At 30.8% G+C, this 21,884-nt stretch overlaps 1 protein-coding gene across 1 annotated transcript; it reads right to left on the minus strand.

The window, feature by feature from the left end:
- Positions 1-654: 654 nt before the first annotated feature.
- Positions 655-20,515, minus strand: LOC127723913 (protein fem-1 homolog C-like). The gene is made up of 7 exons (XM_052230630.1): positions 20,459-20,515; positions 13,178-13,237; positions 10,578-10,655; positions 9,041-9,139; positions 7,786-7,884; positions 5,176-5,277; positions 655-771 (listed from the first exon to the last, which is right to left on the minus strand). The coding sequence occupies exons 1-7, from the start codon at positions 20,459-20,461 to the stop codon at positions 655-657; spliced, it is 558 nt and encodes a 185-aa protein (XP_052086590.1). The 5' UTR covers positions 20,462-20,515.
- Positions 20,516-21,884: the final 1,369 nt, after the last annotated feature.

Raw genomic sequence — 21,884 nt, forward strand, 5'->3', positions numbered from 1 at the left:
GGGCGATTAAGCGCTTGACATATTGTATAGACAGTTGTAAAGTGTTGAAGATCGTATGTTGACATCTAGATGTCTTTCGGTGTCTTTAGGTGTGCAGTATCATGATAAAGTGTTTGATTAATCTGTCGTTTGATATAACGCACGATCAATTGTAACTCTAATTCATAAAGCATTATGGACTAATATTTCTGAAAAATTCCTACCGTCAATTGATGTTTGTGTATCATGTATCGTTACTGAAGAAAACATCTATCCTTTACATGACACCTTAGCTTACCAAACATTCTAAATGTTTAAAATATTGCTGTCGTGACTGGTGAGATATCTTACTACAAGACAAAAAGTACTGGAATCTTTTTATCTAAAGGATTTTAAGGTGATATTCAAATTGTGTCTCTTATTAAATTTGTTTGCAGAAAGACCACGTTATTTCTTTGAAACGTCACTGGACATGAATCCAATCTTTCAAGACATCACACTACAATAGAAACATCAGCGGAAAAAGAAGAAAATTTGATGTCATTATTGAATTTTGATCAATGAAATTACAAAAAATGTAAGATATAAGACCAATAGACTTTGATACAACGCATTCAATATGAACAAAATCTGTATAATGAAACAACGAATCGGATAAGAATTAGAGAAAATCCTTCAACATACATTTTTCATCTGTGCACTTGCATTGATATCAGCTCCCTTTTCGTCAACTAAATATTCCATTATAGATTTGTGTTCCATAGTCGATGCCCTGTATAATGCTGTTCTTCCCTGAAAATTAAAATTGAATATTTACATATGAATGAAAAGAGATATAGGGTAAACGTTAAGGACAAATCAACAAAACGACGAACGCAACCAAAAGATATCCAGAGTGCAACATATTTTTTTCAACAATAGGCAGGTGTCAACTCTATATATGCCCAGATTTTAGTCGACCAGGGTGTATGGCATCCAAAGAAACGAAACTAAATACGTTCTGCCATGAATGCAAAATTCTCAATATAAAACAAAATACAAAGATTTTACATAAGAGCATAAGTAAAAACATGGTGTTAACTTTTACGTAATTCAATAATTGTGTTATTCAGGAAGAAAATATAGTGTGATAACCTTTTTTTGTTCAGTAGCAGCTTTCAGTTGCTTAGTTTTGAAGTTTGTTCATCTTCTATATCTTATTTTCAGTTGAAGTTGTAGGTATGAAAATATTTGTATTTGTTATCTTCCTTTTTTGTATTTCAGTAAGATATTTACCTCAAAACAATTTAGGTGCCGTTGGTTCCACTGTCAGCAAGTGCACACCCAAAAATATTTTCATAGAAAATTCAGTATTTGGTTGGTTCTTACGTCAAAATATTTCTTTTGTAGAATGCTACTGTCAAAATGTGTTGTATATATCAACAAGATCAGTGCATTGTTACCGGCTTTCTCTCTTATGCACAAAGATGTTAAAATAACATTGTTTAGAGTTGACAACGAGAATTTTCTGTTGTTGACAGTAGACCAAATAGGTATATTTTTTACTAAATGTACCATGTGTGTCATTTTCTGGGATTACATGGATAGATGTGAGGGTATCCACGTGCATTTCTGCTGAAAATATGGATAGAAGCAGCGTTTTCTGTTAAGCATTTTTTCTGAAAGTCCACAATTTTAATGGTGTTATATCCAAATATTCACATTTTTAATGAGTATTTGAATTTGAATGTAGAGTTAATAATACAGGCATTTTTAAGTGCACATTGATAACAGTAAAGTGTTTTTAAAAGTCATTAATGTTAGGGGAAGGTGGTCTTATGGATAAATAGACTGTAGATAATATCTGTCAAAAATAAGAAGTAAAATAACAAAACTACCGAATTCCAATGAAAATTTAAAACGGATAGTCCTTTATCAAATGGCAATGGTTTTATAGCTAGTTAAACCTCTCACTGGTATGACAGTTGCATAGAATTCCATTATATTGACAACAATGTGAGCAAACAAACAGATATAATAGGTACAAATGTCAAAAAAACTTTATCATTATAAAAACAAATAATTATTTCAACAAAGAAAAAAAGGCAAATAGACACTCTATAGACAAAGTACCTAAGCACAAATTAATTAAAGACAAGGAAACAAATAAGACTATAGCACAATAACGCAATGGTGGGATGTATAATACCAAGCCACGCAAAAACTATATAACCAAAAATGGACTAACAGTAAAGCTTAAAAACATACAAAGACAAATACAAAGTAATTAAGATGATAAACACATAAATAAAAGAGAAAATCCTATCTAAAACCGGATAACGAAATCTAACAAAAACTGTTATGTAACAAGTATTTAGTCAATGGAAGCATTCAAACAATCCAAGACAGAAATACGTAAATGTAAACAAAAAAATGGTATGTAACATTTGATGCAACCGGATGGGTTCGTAATTTTTTTAAACTGATTGAAGTTGCAATACAACTAAGCAAGAATATAATAGTTGTATTGCTTAACATACCCATCATTAACTCAAAATAAAGGAAACCAGGAAGTAAGTGTCTGACAGATTCCAAAAGCGACCATACTTTATAACTCATAATTGTCAAGTTACTGACAATTATGAAATAATTTTCACTGTCAAGCGACCGTCAAAAGGTGAAGTCTTTTTGTTAGGTAGTACCTGAGAAAAGTGTGACAAAATATTTGACGAACTGATGAAAGAATGAATGACAGTCACACAATGCTATTGCAATATAACTACTTTTAAAGTTCATAAGATTTGAATGTAAAAAGACTTTTTGATTTGAACTGACCATAAGCTGTGGAGAGGGAACAAGCAAAAAGAAAAGGAAAAGGTTGTCAAATTGAACACAGGAACAGACAGAAAGACAAATATCAGATGTGAACATGTTATATACAATCTACCATACACTGCATCTTAGAAATTAGATGCATTGTTGTCTTCTGCCAACGTTTACGCAGGACAAGAAGAAACTTAACAATCAAACAATTGATTATGTTCTCAGTGTGGCTAGTACAAAGATTAGCAATTAAGACTGCAGGACAAACAGGTTTAGGTTTTTTAAGGCCGAAGTTTCAACTCGCAGCAAACTGCACATTTCATTTAAAAAAGACACCACATCATATTTCAAATATTTTTATTTGAAATAAGATGACAATTGTTAATCTTTGTATTATTAACCATTTGTAATCTAAGTTCTTTGACTTGTATGAATCTGCACATCATAATACAATACGAGCTAACATTCTACTAAGTTCAAGTTAAATTTATACTCACATCAAAATCCCTTTCCTCAATAGCTACTCCGTTGTTAATTAAACATTTCACTACTGGCACGTTAGAATATTCAAATTATTTTTTTCTTTATCAACAACAGCTTGTATTGCTGAATAAATCATACAAATTCTACAATCTAGATTAAAAAGGATATGTGGGGTACATGTCAACATTGTATTGTAGGAGATAATAAGTCCTTGTAAAAATTCAACAAATTTATTGTTCAAAGAAAGTCCATATGCCAATGTTTACTAGAAAAAGTACTTGTGCTTAAAAAAAACATTTAAATGTAAACAATGGAATGTTTCACTATTCTAATGTTTTAATGTTTTTGGTAAGTTAATTTTTCATCTAAATCAATACGAAGGGTTGTCTAAAAATGAATTTTTGATGGGACTTCTTTACCTAGCAGAATCAATAACACTAACTTTTATAAATAAGAAACCTGAGATTATCTTTACAATTTCAACATTTTCACAAGAATTTAAATTGAAATTTAAAAATTGTCCCAAATATGAATGAGGTTATTTGCCACCAAATGTTTGGCATGCAAAATTCAACCAATCAAGTTCGAAAAAAATATAAAGAGGATTTTGAAAGAAACTATATCGTCAAGGGAATTATTTTACAAAACAAATTGATAACATAGAGTTTTATTACTGGGAAAACTGATTTTTAAAACAGAAAACTGTTCCTAGTCTTTTGCTTCTGGTAGGGGACAAGGCCCCAGACTTTGCTTACCATGTAAACTAGTCCATGTTCCATGGTTTGCCATGAAATAAAGGGTCTGAACAATTGTCAAATATAAATTATTGCCAGGCTATATTTTCTAGTCAGTATATGAATATGGCCTTCCATTCCAGGAAACAAATTCAGGGGACACATTTTACTAATGGACGGATATACTCTTATAAAATTTGTTAAATTCGGACTCAAAATGTGACTTTTGAGAGGCTATTTTAAAAAATAAAAACGAAAACCCAAAAAATACGTATGAATTTATGAAGAACGGAAAATTGAAAACATAAAACTTTTTTCATATACGAAAGTTAAAAAACAACTTTAAAACAAATATTTTGAAACGGACTAAACAAAAACACTTATTTAAAGAAAATTTAATTTCAGTGTGGGAAAAGAAGATTATCACGACGTATCGTAGACTTATAAATAAAGTTAAAGTTGACCTACCCTCAGACCGATGTTGTTATACCCTTGAATGCATATTTACCTCAACCGATAAAATTGTAGGTTAACTACTGTCGGAAAAATTAAATCAAAATAAACCTTTATATAAGTAAAAGAAGTGTAAAATGTATCTCGGAGTGACATTATTTTCACAAAATTATTCTATACTCCCCTAAACACATCTTAATATTCAACAAGATGACAGTAGGTAACTCACTATGAAAATGAGGAGATGCAGTATGATTACAATGAGACAAACGTTCCATAAGAATTAAAATGAAGTTGTAGTTAGAAGATCAGCCATACGAAATCTTTCATAAAGCCAATGTTAGTAAATAAATTTTTTGGTCAATACTACACATTTTCATGGATAACTGGTATACTAATTGGGTAGACTATTACACAAAGATTGTAAGTCACTTTGATAGTATCTTAGCTAGATCTTGAGAATATAATTTAATATAAAGCCAATGAGGTATAAAGTACAGGAATTTTCTACAAATACTTAATGTATCCAAAGTTTTCAGTGCATAAAACAGCTAGAACAGAATTAATGTAATTTGTTGAAAAACCAAACTTTTGGTACCATAACATTATAAATTGTTATCTTTTTTTCTCCTATGCTTTCTATGTTCTGCCTTACGGATATTCTGTAAAAATGCAACTATGAATTCAAATCTTTTTTTTCTACTGGTCAGGTATTTTTACTTACGAATTTGTAGTTTTTTATATTAATGTCTGCCCCTTGACTAATAAAATACTGCACAATTGACAAATGACCACCAAGTGAAGCCCTCAAAAGTCCTGTGCATCCCTGTAAATAATTCAGATTTAAAATGACAAAATCATGGTGTTTTTGGACTTTTTGCATCTTCATATTTTAAATCAAGACCTATAATTAATTAAATATTATAGCATGCTCTTTTACCAAAGACATTTAAAAATGACATAAAATTTTTCTTGCTTTTAAGAAAGAACTAAGAATCTCTGATTCAACAGCTATTTTATTTTTTAACCTTTTCTTAACAATACTTTGTTTGCTTTCATCATTAGATGATGTTTCAACTCTCATATCATTTCTGGGAATGCAGAATCACGTAATTTCAGGAATCATTGAGGAATCTATTGATATCAATGATTAGATAGCTTCCCATGTTCACATTTAAAACATATTTTGAGGTCACAATTCTGTTATCAACAATGGATTACAAGCACATACATATAGGCTCAAACTCTATAAAGTCATATAAGTAGGAACAAACTGGTTTCTCTAAATTTTGTTCCATACTCGTAAGTTTTCCTTGAATAAACCTTAACTTTGTCATGAATGTGACGTCCATATCTATAGTTAATCCATAAACTAAAAAACAATACCCCCGTTTAACGAAGTAATTCGGGAGAAGGGGGGGGGGGGGTCTATACATCCATCAAGACCAATTTTGTCTAAACCATTTAAGCTTTAGCAGATTCCTCATGACATAATGCCAGGGTGCACATCATTTCAGACCTTTTGTTCAGAAAGATTTCTGGTGTTTCCTCAACCAAAACCTGAATTGCCATTTCTTTTTATAGCGAGGATTATCGCAATCCGCAATCCCTCATAAACGAGTGCATGAATCATATCATATTTGACGTATTCTTCGTGACATAATACCATTGAGCATCTTTCTCCCTTTTCCATAAGAATTTCTGTGGTTCCATTAAAAATAGCATTTCCCTTTCATATTATACGGTATAAACAATCCCCATCCGCAACTAATCTAAAATTCGTGAATAGATTTCAATTAAAACTCTCACTGTTTTGTCATAATATAATGTCATTGTACACCTTCTATATGAAATTTTGATCAGAATAATTTCTAAGGTTTTCAATACGAAAACGTGGACTCTTTATTTAGATTTTAATCAAATTTTGACGGATTCTTCATGAATTGACATAGTACATTTCCTGTTATATTTTTTTTTATCAGAATGATTTTTTGGCTCCCATAAAAATATAATATATTCAAGCGTATGAGCATTATATATCCGCAATTTATACGAAACCAGTGAATTGATTTCAATAATACTCTCACTGGTTCGTCATGCCTTGATAATAAACACAAATCACTTACGCTCGAATCAAAAAAGAGGAAAAGGCTAATTAATGTACGAAGTTGAAGAGATTTGAGGACCCAAAATTCTGAAAGGATTTGCTAAAAACAGCTAAGAAATCTATTCCTTCGTTTTTGAAAAATTCAAAGATTTTTTTAACTGTTAATCTATATATATGACCATATCAATGATAACTCAAGTCATTGCAAATGTGGTGACTACTGGGTTAGTGATGTCAATGTACACCTCCTGTTTGACGTTTTTATCAGATTGATTTCTTGGGTTTTCCATACCAAAAAATAGACCTTACCTTTTTCATTTCATGGATTTCAATCAAACTTTAACTGATTCTACATTACATAACGTGCATCTTTTATTTAGTTTTTGGATTCAGAAAAAGATTTTGTGGTCAGATACAAACACATGAATTGAAACCTTTTATTTTATTGAGGTAAACATTCCAAATTCGAAAATCTTTGCCATTGTTCACCTTCATTTTTACTATTTGAATTAAAATGTTTTCTGGTTTTTCTATATATAAGAAAATTTACTCTTTTATATTTTAGGGTTGAAACCCCCGTCCGTATTTCCTTTTAAACAAGTTAATTCTCACTTTATACCATTTTTCATAGAAGTATTGAAAGGGTTTGAATAAAAAACATGTTCTTAATCGTCTTAGTGATTTCAAGTGGGTATAGGGATCGATCAGAGTGTCATTTCTCAAGCTCTACTTACAGTGCATTCTGTGTTATATGTTTCCCCAAATATATCATTTTTTCTGCTGATGTTTTAATATGAGACAGCAGTCATAAACTTCTTTAAATCACTAGAGACCAAATGACGTAGATTGATTCAACTGAAGGTCAGCATACGGCCTTGTTAATAGTTTTCATTTAGAATGAATACGTAAGTTGAGAACCTTTAAAGTTATCTTTCTCTTTCTTTTTCTATTATTATTTACATTTCATCTGTGTTACTTTTTTAATTAACGGAAAATGCTTTCGTTTTATCGTTTGTGTTTATAATGGAAATAACTAATATAGTTTGGTTCTATGCATAAGGTTTACAAGTTTAAAATTTCAATAGTTAGCAAGATCTAACACACTAAAATATTTTGTTTGCTACAATACTTTTACTTTTCAAAAGCAACTGCAATTAAAATCATAATAAAATGGCTACTGTTAGCTATATAATTGTACATGTGCGCGTACATGAAATAAATACTTACGAACTTATCTTGTCGATTAATGTTTCCTCCGTGGCATAATAAATATTTAACAACCTTTAGATGACCCGTTATTGACGCAAGAATCAGTGGAGTTTGCTCCTGAAATACAATAATTAAATACAATTTACACTAGTTATACTAATAGTAATGCAGCTTTATAGAAAAAATCATTGAACTATCACAAGTAGTTCCTATCAAACTTACCTAAGCAGAAAACCTAAAATTGATAATTGCTTATTGAACGAAAGTCGCTGGACCATGACCTAGAGGGCAGGGCCTCGAAGTTGTCGTAACACTGATATATACTGATAGTAAGGCAACTTTATAGAAAATATCATTGATCTATTACACGTAGTTTCCATCAAACGAACTTAAGCAGAAGACTTAGCATTGTTGACGCCGCGAACGACGCCGCAGCTGCCGTCAAAGACGTCGCTGCCACCGTCGGAAAAGCAACACCTTTCATTGGAAAAAACACGATCTCAACCGGACATAATACCTACCTTGGTACTGCTGACCATATTTCTTTTTCATGTTTTATAGTTGTAATTTCTACCTATCTTTTATTCTTTTCATGGAAAAAGGCCAAAAAAAAATAAAAGGTTAAGTGACATCCAAAGTGTTACTCGTAAGAATATTTATGATTCAAATATAGTTATTATTTTGCATATAATAGCTAATCGGTAAATGTCACTTTTCTAACCAACGTACTGTTGGTTAGAAAAGAGACATTTACCGATTAGCTATTATATGCAAAATAATAACTATATTTGAATCATAAATATTCTTACGAGTAACACTTTGGATGTCACTTAACCTTTTATTTTTTTTTTTGGCCTTTTTCCATGAAAAGAATAAAAGATAGGTAGAAATTATGAAATTATGGGCATTCATAAACAGGCCTTCAATAGGTGAATAATGGACAAAAGCTCTCTCCAAACGATATTCACTCTAAAATCAACAAAGCCTGAACGGTTTGGAATATAATTTTAATAGGAGACCTATATAAATGAATAGAGAACATTAAAAAAGAAAAAAAACTCTTCTAATGATTTAGCATGATTTAGGTAGAATACAAACATATCACTTAGTATCTGAACTAAAATTAGTAATTTGAAACATTTTTGCAAATACAGGTCAAATTATGTAATTCTAAATTATAATTCCAGCATATTTTTTCAACGATTTAATAATATCTAAATAATCAAAATACAGTACAACAAGAATAAATATACATTTACAAAATAAACTATACCCTTCTGTCAGCGGCCTCCACTTTTGCTTCATGATTTATCAAAAACTGGACCGCAGGCAAATGCCCCTCGTTTGCAGCACAGTGAAGGGGTCCTTGTCCCTGGGAAATGAGAATATACAATGTTGGCTAAAAATGTTTTTTAAAGAGGGGTGTATTGTTCCCCTAAAAGTTGAATTTGGAATACATGAAACTTCTTTTTATGCTGTTTTAAGTGATAAATATTTCAGAGATGGTATTTATAATGCGTTCAACATGTTAGACACTATTGTGTGTATTATTCAATTACAATCTAAGTCAATATATTTATTTGCAGTTGAAATAGACTTAAGATAAGTATGTCTTGTCATTGAAATGTTAAGCCAATATAACAATACATTATATGAAAAGATCATGCATCTTACCAAAACTATCAAAACATAATCGAGGAACGGTCCATGTTTTAACTCCGCTCCCCCGCTAGACACTTTGGTTTTTTACTACAACATCAATTATGTATTATTACCTTTACAATATGCCATTTATCAATATCTTATCAACGTGCCACTCGTGTTGAGATCGAGTAAAGCAACTCGTCAGTAAAAATCCAAATCAATTAGAAACCTCAGGAGCATTTAAAACCAGACATTTCAAAGAGGTGCTTCTATTAATCTTTTCAAGTCAAGCTGTGCCAAGGGGTACAAAAAAAAACCCAAAAGAAACTATTGCTCTGCGTTTGAAAATTCAAATGCATTTACTGCAACATTTTTATTATAAACATACGTCATGACGAAAATGTGTCCCAACATTTGTTTTAGACAAAACGTTAAGAACATAATACATGTATATAAAGGGGAGATAATTTGTAAACACTTCTTGGATTACCTATAAAGATGTGGAGGACTAACAATGACAAGACAATTAGGACAAGATTGGCATATTTCATCTCAGAGACAGTTGAAGTTAGAGTAGGCTAGAATAAAAAAAAAAGAATATTATGTGATTAAAGTTAAAAAAAAATGCACAAATATGGTATTATTTATGTAATTCCCAGAAGATAAATATGTTGTGTTCATTAAGTGCACGAAAACAATTTACTGTGTACAATTTAGAAAATATATCAATGAAATAATTTAATTATGCAAGCAGAAACCATTTATAAGTATACTTAGAATACGTACATTATATTGATTAAAATTATAGTGTATTTTAAAATATCATCTAACTACCTGTTGGCAGATACATTTAGAAAATAAACTGAGCTAGATTTCAGGTTTAAAAGTGTGAACAACAGACGCGTGGTTTGTCTACAAAAGACTCACAGTGACGCTCGAATAAAACAAGTTAAAAAGATTTAATAAAATACGGAATACAATGGCATTGAGGACCCGAAATTCCGAAAGGTTCTGCCAATACAGCCAAAGTAATCCATTTCTTGGGTAGAACATCCTTAGTATTTCGCAAAATTTAAAGATTTGTAAACAGTTAATTTATAAGTATGAGCATGTTGATCTTATTTATAATTTTTCTGTCCCCTCACCTCAATCTTTATGGTACTTACAAAATCGTTTTCATTCCTGTAGTTAACTGATTCACCATTTAGTATAAGCTGTGTCCAATTTGCAAAGAGTGCATCATCCTTTATGGAGAAAAGATAAATTTATGACATAGAGTTTTGTTACAAACATTATAGAAATGTCTTTCCTCTTTTTTGTCTGTCTCAGTTACACAAATGTACACACTTATGTATTGAATCCAAATTACAATGTTACCATTTTTTTAATGCAAATCTCTGCGTATTATGAGGACATTGTAGAATAGTATTGACTTTGGATTAGTTGTGTTGTGTTATTCAATTTTGATTAAAACAAGATTAGAAGAATCAAAAGAAAAAACATTCATTCTAATATGACGTGCTTCTTTCGCTTTGTAAACAACACCGTGATAAAATTCCCGATATATCTATACTTAGCGCAGACTCAGAGATGTGCATATTGGTGACTGTTGCTATTTACCTCCCACGTAAATCCACATGTATCGTAACCTATGTGCAAACACTATGTCGATTTCGTTGTGTCCAAATTGAAATGGAAAAAGAACCGTTTTTCCTATTATATTGCATAACAAAAATAGTTAATGCACAAGATCTTAAAAAATGTATAAAATCAAAATAAAATAAAGTTCCGCCAAATTTCATGAGTGATCTTGGCGCATTAACGTCTTGTCATAACATGACGTCATACGAATGAAAACTCTAAAGCTGAATGTTTTCCGTTACGTATACGCACTAAGTTCGGATAATATTGCATTTAAATGGAGTTCTGAGCTAGGTGTTGTTTCATTTTCTTTTCCATTGCATTATTCGCACATTTGTAGATTTCAGCAAGTCAACATGGCGGCTTACTCCTTAGTTACGACATGTCAACTCTGGATTTGACAGTAAATAGTAGCCAACGAAAAATAAATGTTTGGGTTAAGAATTATGATAATTGAACATATTTTTTGTACTGCTTATTTGAGAAATAATTCATATAAGAATTAGATTTATATGAAATTTGTAGCTTTTATCTTACAGGGGGTAGAATAGAACAGCCATACACACAGCAATCTTACGGTCGCTTCAGTTGTCAAATTACCGTATTTGTCCTATTAGAATCGAAATAATACATGAAAGCCATAGATTTTTTGGACATTTACACATGGCCTGGGCCGTGATATTCGTTAATTTTATCCCTCGCTAAAGCTCAGCATAAAATTCGAATATCACGGACCAGGCCATGTGTAAATGTCCAACAAATCTATGGCTTCCATGAATTATTTCTTATTTCAATTAATGATAAGGACAATAATTTCTGTTTATTACCGGCATTGCTCGAAATGTGGTTTTCTTCACAACAAAAACGGATCTGATTGAAATTTGCTATGTTTCTATTAGATAATTTTAATACATGTTTATTATCAATTATATTTTATTACTGCATCGGTATCGAGTGTGATGCTATATTTCTCCACTGAAGACATACATGTATACATCTTAAACGTGAAGATTTCCGAGTGTTTAAATGTTGTAAAATTTCAATTATTGAGAGGGAAGTAAAAATCGGATTACTCGAGATTGAGTGGTGGAATCTTTCTTTTCCAATAATCTGTGCAATGATGTGACGTCATGATCGCCCTTTTTTGTGACGTCAAAATAGCAATGATAAATTGAGATCAAACGATCAAATTAAAAAAAAACATAATCAATTGGTCGTGGAAGTATAAACTGACTATGAACATGATGAATTAGAGAATACTAAATAACATCAAAACTATATTATAATCAAATTAACGTTACACGAATGTAATATGATTATATATTAAGATAAAGTTAGCATGATTGATTACATGGTATATAATCTGTAATGATAAAGAGGACAGTAGATTTCTGAAATACTAAATTACCCATATAATTTTTTTTAAAACACGACAAAGAAAAAAGTATGTAAAAAGAAAGATGTAAAATCTGAGTTAAAGATATCCTTTCTGGCCAGACAAAATATATATCTATTTAGGATTTCGTCGTTTAGAAAAACAGGTATGTATTTTTTCTCATACTGTTTTACTTTGGGGACCACTGCAATTTAGTCATCATTACTAGCAAAAGTGCCAATTGATTCTTAGGGTAGACATTTTGATGCATTTTAATGCATACATAAATAAGTTCTGTAGGAACGGAAACCATAAACACAAGTATTTTTTATTATTTTCTTACTTCACATTATACACCCAATTTTGAGACTTGATGTTTACATTACATTACATGCTCGATTTATAAGATTTGATCATTGGTAATATAGTGTTGCTTATAAACTCATAAGATAGTTTCCAACAAATCACACGGAGCCATGTTACCTCACAATAAGTATTAAACTATTATATTCTAATCACTAAAATCTTGAAATTAGGAAATGATTTCTAGAAAAAAATTTGTAAAATAGCCAAAAAACGTAAATAGCAATTTATGACGGCTTTTTCAGATATTTGTGAATTAGTAGTCAAACCAATACTAAGCATAGTAAAACATAACTTCTTTAGTCAAATCTATTACATAATTACATCAATATCTGGCTGGTTTTTCAATTAAGATTAAAAAACTAGTTTCTCTGAAAACATACTTACACATGATGTATTTGCTTGTGTCAATTCTTTTAGGCCGGTTTTAACAGCTTTATACAATTCCTATAAAACGATAACTATGATATACTAGTCAACTTTGTATTTATAGAGACTGTAATTGAAGATAATGAATTAAAACACCTAAAGCTAGTTCAACCCCCTTTAGTCCAATATAATTCAAATGGAGTATGTAGTAACACAAATAACACACGCCAACTTGTCAATTACTACTATTAATATATATGCACATTTGAAGACGATAACGACGAGTTATTTGAAAATGTGGATGTCTTTGTATAAACACTGACTAAACATTTCGCATCAAACAACTTTAATTTTATCATTAAATAACCTAGCTAGCTCATAGAACCGAAACGTAGATGTAGTTAAATCAAAATAAAGTTATTTTAGAACTAATTTGTTGACCCTCATCTATTTAACATGTTCTAAAAGAAAAAAAAGGTCAACAATATTTATTTCACGTAATGATAATTAAGTGGAAACCTACCATTTGTGTATTCGTCATACACTTCAAACGGTTATAATGACAGTTTCAATTGAAATTAGATAAACCGCGACAGAAATGATTAACTTATAACCTTAGATGAAATCAAATGTTATAATACGCAGTATGCTTTTAAATATTGTGTATTTATCAAGAAATATACATATATAGAAAAATCAATAATACTATAAAAAGGTTTTACAATACATTATATCGAAATTCATTTACAATAATCAAGTTAAATGTACACCGAATGAAGTAAAACTGATAACAAAATACACGACCAATAAGTCACGTTATATCCGCTGTTTAAGGCAAACCACAATAAGAAATCCTTTTTGATAAAAATGAATAATTATCTGGAAAGCTTGGCAAATGACATTGTGATTTTAAGGTCAGAACTTTACTCGTCTTCCTATTCAAAAAACAAACTGCCAGTTGTAATAAGCTAAATAATTCTTGCAGGAAAGTCAAATACTTGCTACTCACAAAAATAAATACCCCATTTAAGGATACACTTTTTTTGTTTCTCTAAGCGATAATGTAGTTTATGAAGACTTGAAGCATCAAAGAAAATTTTTGAATTTGATTTTTTGATTTTTTTGTGTTTTAACGCCACTTTTAAACACCGCTTTTGGGTTATTTCATGGCGGCCAGTTTTTATTGGTGGAGGAAGCCGGAGTGCCCGGAGAAAACCACCGACCTTCGATAGGAAAACTGACAATCCTAGTCAATTAAGATTGGAGTCGAGTGCATCCGCACGAGCGGGGTTCGAACCCATAACCTCAGTGTTGACTGTCTAGTGATTACAGTAGTAACTACTTAGACCACTTGGCCACCGAGGCCTGTAAGAAGGTTTTTGAAATTAACTAAAAACTCTATAGCCAGAGTTTCTCATTAAAAATATTTAAAAATAGACTTTGTATTACAAGAATATCGAAAGAAAATTACATCATTTAACCCAACATAATTTAAGTTACTTAGGGTTTTCATTTGTATTCAAAAGATTTTGTCCAGCTCTTATTTGTCACAATCTAGACAATAATCGAATGAATTATGCACAGTCTACAACAGAAACTGCCAAAAACATAATCAAAACTATTTAAAAGATAAAGACTCTTCAAATAGGTAAAGAGGATAAACCCATCACTATAATATGTATAATACGCGTTACAAGAGATATGATCTGCATATGTATGGAACAAGAAAAAAGTAAAATGATAAAAATACCGAACTCCAAGGAAAATTCAAAACGGCAAAATCAAAAGCTCCAACACATCAAACGAATGGAAAAAGTTAGTTTTTGGAAATCAAATTGTCTATGTATGTTTAAAATCTACTGAAGATATTCCAATCCAATACAACTTTCATTTTATCGAAGCACAATAGATGTCGCGGAGCTGAAACTAAAACATAATACCAGCACGATGAATCTTTTTTGTTATTTTTTTTACCTTGACTCAGAAAGTTAAATCAACGTTGTAAGGCATGTTAAATTATAATTAAAGTATTTAAGAAACCTATCATATAGCTTTGTATTCCTCGTACACTTAAGACCTTTCAAATGTAACATGTGTAATACCAAGTAACGTGACTGAAATAACTTTTTATCAAAAAAAAAATTTAATCTTTTTCAAAACAATACACAATACGCTTTAATAAGCATAGTGTCATGTAACGTGTGAGATCATGCACGCATTTAGTAAGTCGAACAGTATAAAACAGTAATAACTGTGCTTACCACTTTTAACAACATTTCAATTTGTCAAAACCTTATAAACATCCAGCTAACCACAACCTCAAACTGTAGAAAAAAACTAAAGGCAATTATAAGACATGTTTCTACTCATGTGACGTCCATTATTAAAAGCATATTTTATAAAAGAACATATAATTTTTTCAATCGAAGACGATCGACAAGCTGGATTTATTCGCATTGCAAGTGACACATCCATATCAGGAGACACTCATCATGTAGACGCAAAGAATAAATAATTTATCTCTCTCATGCAAAGGTCCGATTCTTTGTTCGGATTTGACTATACTTTAAGTATTTTGGTTTTCTTTCAGCTCTGCAACCTTTTGTATTAGGTTACGGATTTTTAAATGTTTTGGCCTTGGGCATAACTGAAAAAACATTAGTTTTCGTAATGCGCATCTGGTGTAGTAAAATTGGTACCGTTAATGCTATAACATGGATTGCCACCTTCAGCATTAAAATCTTTTGATGTTGAACAAAATCATTATTACCAAAAAGTATTGTCATTGTTATGACACTATGGCAGGTATTGAACAAGCATATTACTGGAATTTAATACGTCAGAAAAAAGGGTGAACAATACTTGTTATACTTTTTCAAAGAATATTCACAGATCCTGACTGCCAGCACAAAGTTTTTGCTGACTGGCGTCATATGTGGTTCAAATAATAGGGTTTCTATTCTCAAAAACGCATTAAAAATTATGAAGGACATAAAAAATTGGAAGTCAAAGAAAAGATAAACAATGAAAATAAATCAGTCAAAAACAGAACCCTATTAAAATCCAGGAATGATCTCTTTGATGCAGATGGGTTAACAGAACCAGCTTCACTAGTGGTACCCATCGTGTTATTCATATAACATAGTGTCACAGTCGAGACAAAGAGCTATGACAAATAGAAAAATATCCACAGCGTTCTGTGAAATAGATATTCCATATCAGTCAACTAGACCACGTTAAACATTTGAAGGGTTGACTTAAACTTTAATCAGCAACTCTCCATAAAGTAAATCAAAATAGGAAACGCCAGCTCTGGAATATCGTATTTCTATTAGATTGATACTACATTTGCAGGCGCTGTTAAAATATTAATAGATCATAACTGAAAAGAAAGATCAAATCATCTCTGCTGTCTGAAGGTTTAGGTCTCAACCGACCCTTATTGTCATTTTCACTACATGAAGCAGGCTTGACTGTAAAAATCATTTACGTCATACAATTAGTGTTGGTAACAATTATTGGCTGAAACACACCAAGTCACATTTTTAGTGTTGGTATTAATTGCTTGCTAAATAACACCAAGTCACACATTTAGTATTGGTATTAATTGTTTGCTAAATATCACCAAGTCACACATTTAGTATTGGTATTAATTGCTTGCTAAATAACACCAAGTCACACATTTAGTATTGGTATTAATTGCTTGCTAAATGACACCAAGTCACACATTTAGTATTGGTATTAATTGCTTGCTAAATAACACCAAGTCACACATTTAGTATTGGTATTAATTGCTTGCTAAATAACACCAAGTCACACATTTAGTATTGGTATTAATTGCTTGCTTAATAACACAATGTCACACATTTAGTGTTGGTATTAATGTGTTTGCTAAATAACACCATGTAACACATTTATTTTTATATCAACCATTTGCTAAATAACACTATGTCACACATTTAGTGTTGGTATTAATTGTTGGCTCAATAACACCATGTCACACATTTAGTATTGATATTAATTGCTTGCTAAATAACACCATGTCACACATTTAGTGTTGGTATTATTGTGTTTGCTAAATAACACCATGTAACACATTTATTATTATATCAACCATTTGCTACATAACACTATGTCACACATTTAGTGTTGGTATTAATTGTTGGCTCAATAACACCATGTCACACATTTAGTGTTGGTATTAATTGTTCGCTTAATGTCACCATGTCACACATTTAGTGTTGGTATTAATGTGTTTGCTAAATAACACCATGTAACACATTTATTATTATATCAACCATTTGCTAAATAACACTATGTCACACATTTAGTGTTGGTATTAATTGTTGGCTCAATAACACCATGTCACGAATATAGTGCTGGTATGTATTACTCGCTTAATCATTGTCTTTGAATTTAATCAGTCTAATTTCTTTCTTTTTCCTTTTTATTCATCCAAAATATATTTTTGTTTCACTTTTACTCATTATATTCCGAAATATATAAATGAAATAAAATAGATGAAGTTATAATAAAGTTAAACAAGTGATATCTATTACCCCACATTGAAAATATATATTACAGAAATATTTAGTTTTCAAAATATTCCAAACACAATATACCTGCCAGCAGATTACTCCGAAGTGTTGATTTGTGGACCTAGGGGTTTGGGATTAACATGCTGTCCCACATGTTACTCAGTGCCCAGCTGTATTACAATATAACCTTGCACACTTGAACCTTGAAAACCGATACTACCAGAGCAGGTTTAAGGGTTGAAGAGCATAGAAGATACCTTTACATGAGAGTAATAACAACACAAATAACGTTTCAAACAAACAATTGCAAGGTAAAGGCGCGATTGAAAAACAATTTGACAGTTTTATTTGTTCCGAGAAGCAAACATTTGATTTGTAGGACATATCGACTATGGAATTTTAAGGATTGTAAATTTTAGTGAAACAATGAGAGAACTCTGATTTTGTCTAAAGTGGACTTCCAGCGGTGGATATTTGAACAAGCAACAAAAGAATCGTCTTGTATTTTGTACACCAATCTACAACCTGTGTACCACAAAATAAAGTATTCAAATGTTTTAATGGCAATATGGTAGAGAAAGGTATAGGCATGAACAATCTTTTTGCCGATAAAGTAAACGGCCAATCAATACGTGTGTTCCTAGCCATTATGCAGCTGCAATTACAAAAAAAAAAGTAAAACAAACCAATGAAGAAATTATATGGCCATACGTCGCAACGTAGTAGTCAATAATATGATATTTTTACATGGAAGTGTTCAATGTTAAAGGTTATACGAATGGCATCAAAGGTAAACGACGTTGCACAAATAAACTACTTTTAGAATTATCGAGTATAAGGGCACACAAATTGGGATATTCTAAGAAACATTGGTTTGAATAAATTGAGAACACGCGATACTTTAACTAAGTACCAACTTTATTTTCATCAAATAAACCTCTTAACTTATAAGGAGAGTAATTGCAAGAAATGTTTTTGATGTCCTCTTTACTTTGACAAATTTGTTTGAACTAATTAGTTCAAGGATGGGTTTATACTGAAGTATATTGGATCCTGTTTTACAGAAATACGCATGACACAAAACAAGAAATATGGTACGGAAGTAGAACTCAAGCCGATCTTATCCATGTAACACCGTGTAGAGTTTTGATGTGTACAATGAGTTATAGTTCATCATTGAGATAATTCATAATTGTGTTGATGTATTATGTCATTTTTTATTAATAGAAATAGTCATACTTATAATCCTTTCAATTTTTAGCGAACATAAAAATTATATCGATTGATAACACGTCTACATAGGACATATAATACATATACATGCAATACTTAATGGTTTTATATTAAAAATAGCACACGTAAAACCCTGAAATAATATTATAAATATATCCATCTAATCTAATATTAGCACGATGGACGTTTTTTTTTTATCCACATATGTAGATGGATGACAAAGGCGTGTTATTGGGAAATTTTGGTTTCTATTTTTAAATACTGACTGAGAATTCCAGATCACAGAACTACCACTTCATTAAAACATTGCCTTATTAGTTCAAAGAACAGAATCTAAGAATAAATACTAAAATAACAATAAAAGTATTAAATGAGTTAATGTGCACAACCTAGTTGACTTTAAATGTAAACATGTCAATAGATTAATTGCACTTATACTAATTACTAGTAAGTGGTAACCTAGTTCCCTTTGTGTATTCTTCTGACATCCGAGACCCTTTATATGACCGTTTAAACGTTTTATAGAAATACATTTGGAACAATCAAGTTTAATTAAAACAGATTCAGTAAAAAAATAAAAAAACAAAAACAAAAAACACGACCAAAGTATATTATTTGACAGGCGTTTTCATTATTCACGTTGTATCCACCGTTTAAGGCAAACTAAATTTGGATTATTTTCATTTCAAGTCCCATGGACCCAAATCTTCTTTTTATTTTAGAAAACATTTTATAAGAGCTATCGTCTCATATTTTATCTTAAAATACTATCGTTTAGCTTTCTTTAAACAAACGTTATTGGGCTTTTCAAATATATTCTGACAATTTTCCACCACCAGTAGAAAAAATCTAGGTGACCAATACTTTTTATTAAAATTTTGAAATTTTCTTTTATAAAAACTCCATTTTAGCAAATTATCGAAAAATTCTTTCGATTTTAATTAAGACCCCTGATCTACCTAAACGACATACGAAAGACAACTTTCAATCCACTTCATTTGAGATTGGGTGGATAGTTGTCTCATTGGCAATTATACTACATTTCCTTATTTTTATTTTGAAAGCTTGAACGGTACTTTCGTTTCTTTTCGGAAAACACAATGCCAATATATAAAAAACCGGTTAAAAGCTAAAAACTTTGAGACAAAAAGTCCAATAGCTGTTGCTGGAATAATATATTTACCCCCTTGTGTAGCTTATCTTGATATGGGTTAAATATCATTTAAGGTACACCTCCTTTATTTGTAGAAATGTTGAGGATTATGAAGACTACAAGGTTCAACTAAAGTTCTATATATCAAGAACGTTGATCAAACAAAATGAATAAGGATTTTTCCATCAAAATCAACTTTCATTTTATCGTAGCCCAACTGTAGTCGAAAATTAAAAACTTGAATCTAATATTAGCACGATGGACGTTTTTTTTTTAATTGTTATTTTGTGAAAATAATTTATATGCGTTACATGTCAAAAAGAAAATAAACACAACATTGAAAGACTTGTGAAAATTTAAAGTGTTAAAACTTACCATTTAGCGATGTATTCGTCCTACACTTATGATCTTTTAATTGTCATACAAGGTCGCGTAATGTAACTACAATGGATATCTAAAAAAAGAATATGATTTGATTTTAAATAATACACAATACGCTTAAAAAAGAACAGTGTCATGTTAAATGTGTAATCATATACACATGATACACATTAAGTAAGTCGAACAATTTATAAAAAGAATTGTTAACAAACAATGAAATTGTCAATCAATGGGTTAATCATATCTGGATAATGTATAACATGTTTTAGAATGAAAGATTCGACGTTTATGAGCAACATTCTGATCTATAGGAAAATAGGTGAAGCAAATGCAGATAGAAACATAATTTTTAAAGCAATAATGGTTACAAAATCAAAAATATCTGTTTAAATCGGAACCAATACTGATTAAAAGGGATCTCTATACAAGTAGAAGTTTTTTAAAAGACGTCTGTTATAATTTCTCGATATCTGTCTGTTATATTGTTTATCAAATTGCATTAAAAGCTTTTAACAGTAATGTTTCACAAATATTAACATTTACAGCATATGCATGATGTTAATAAAAACAAATGAAAAAAGGTTTTTTTGTGCGGTGACCTATAGTTGTTAACTTCTGTGTCTCTTGTGGAGAGTTTTCTCATTGGCGATCATACCACATCTTCATATTTTTATATCGTAATAAAAAAAGTATAACAAAAATACGGACCTCCTAGGCAAATTCAAAAATTGGAAGTCCATAAAGACTACTAAAATCAAACGCTATCAATCATCGGAACAAGTAAAAAGCAATTGTCATATTCCTGACTTGGAACAGGCATTTTATGAAGAAAATGGAGGTTAAACTTCCCACTCGTATGACAGTTGTTTATAATTCCGTCATATTGACAAAATTGGGTCAGCAACCCAAACAGACAGTTAATGTGACAATAGTTGCGATCCAGCAGCTAAAAATGTGTAAACATACATCACAAACATACAACACAGCTAGCCAAAAAAAAATCGAACAAACTTACAAATAATTCTAACAAAAACACCAACAGAAAAAGAAAGCGAAATTGACAATGACGTCAAGAAAAAAGTGTTGTAATCGTTTATAGAACATAACGTTTATAGTATACACTTCGTGTCCCAATCGCACATCAGGACCTATCTCCACCAGGAATGCTCAAAGTCAAAATTCAAAAACCCGGAGGCGTGATGCATAAACACGTCACGTCAAAGGTCAACAAAACAAACAACGGGGAAACTAATATAAAAAAAATGATTAAGAACTTTAGCACCTAGAATCTATAACTCAACACCATCTTGTATTATTTGTGAATTAGACACTGAATATTTATCTACTAGGTCTTCGTACTTTCCGATGAACTTTTGAGAAAAAGGACAAGATGTTTTTTGACAAAACCCATGCTCAGTAT

The sequence above is a fragment of the Mytilus californianus genome, unplaced genomic scaffold, assembly GCF_021869535.1.
Source record: "Mytilus californianus isolate M0D057914Y unplaced genomic scaffold, xbMytCali1.0.p SCAF_13, whole genome shotgun sequence".
Classification (NCBI taxonomy): Eukaryota; Metazoa; Mollusca; class Bivalvia; order Mytilida; family Mytilidae; genus Mytilus; species Mytilus californianus.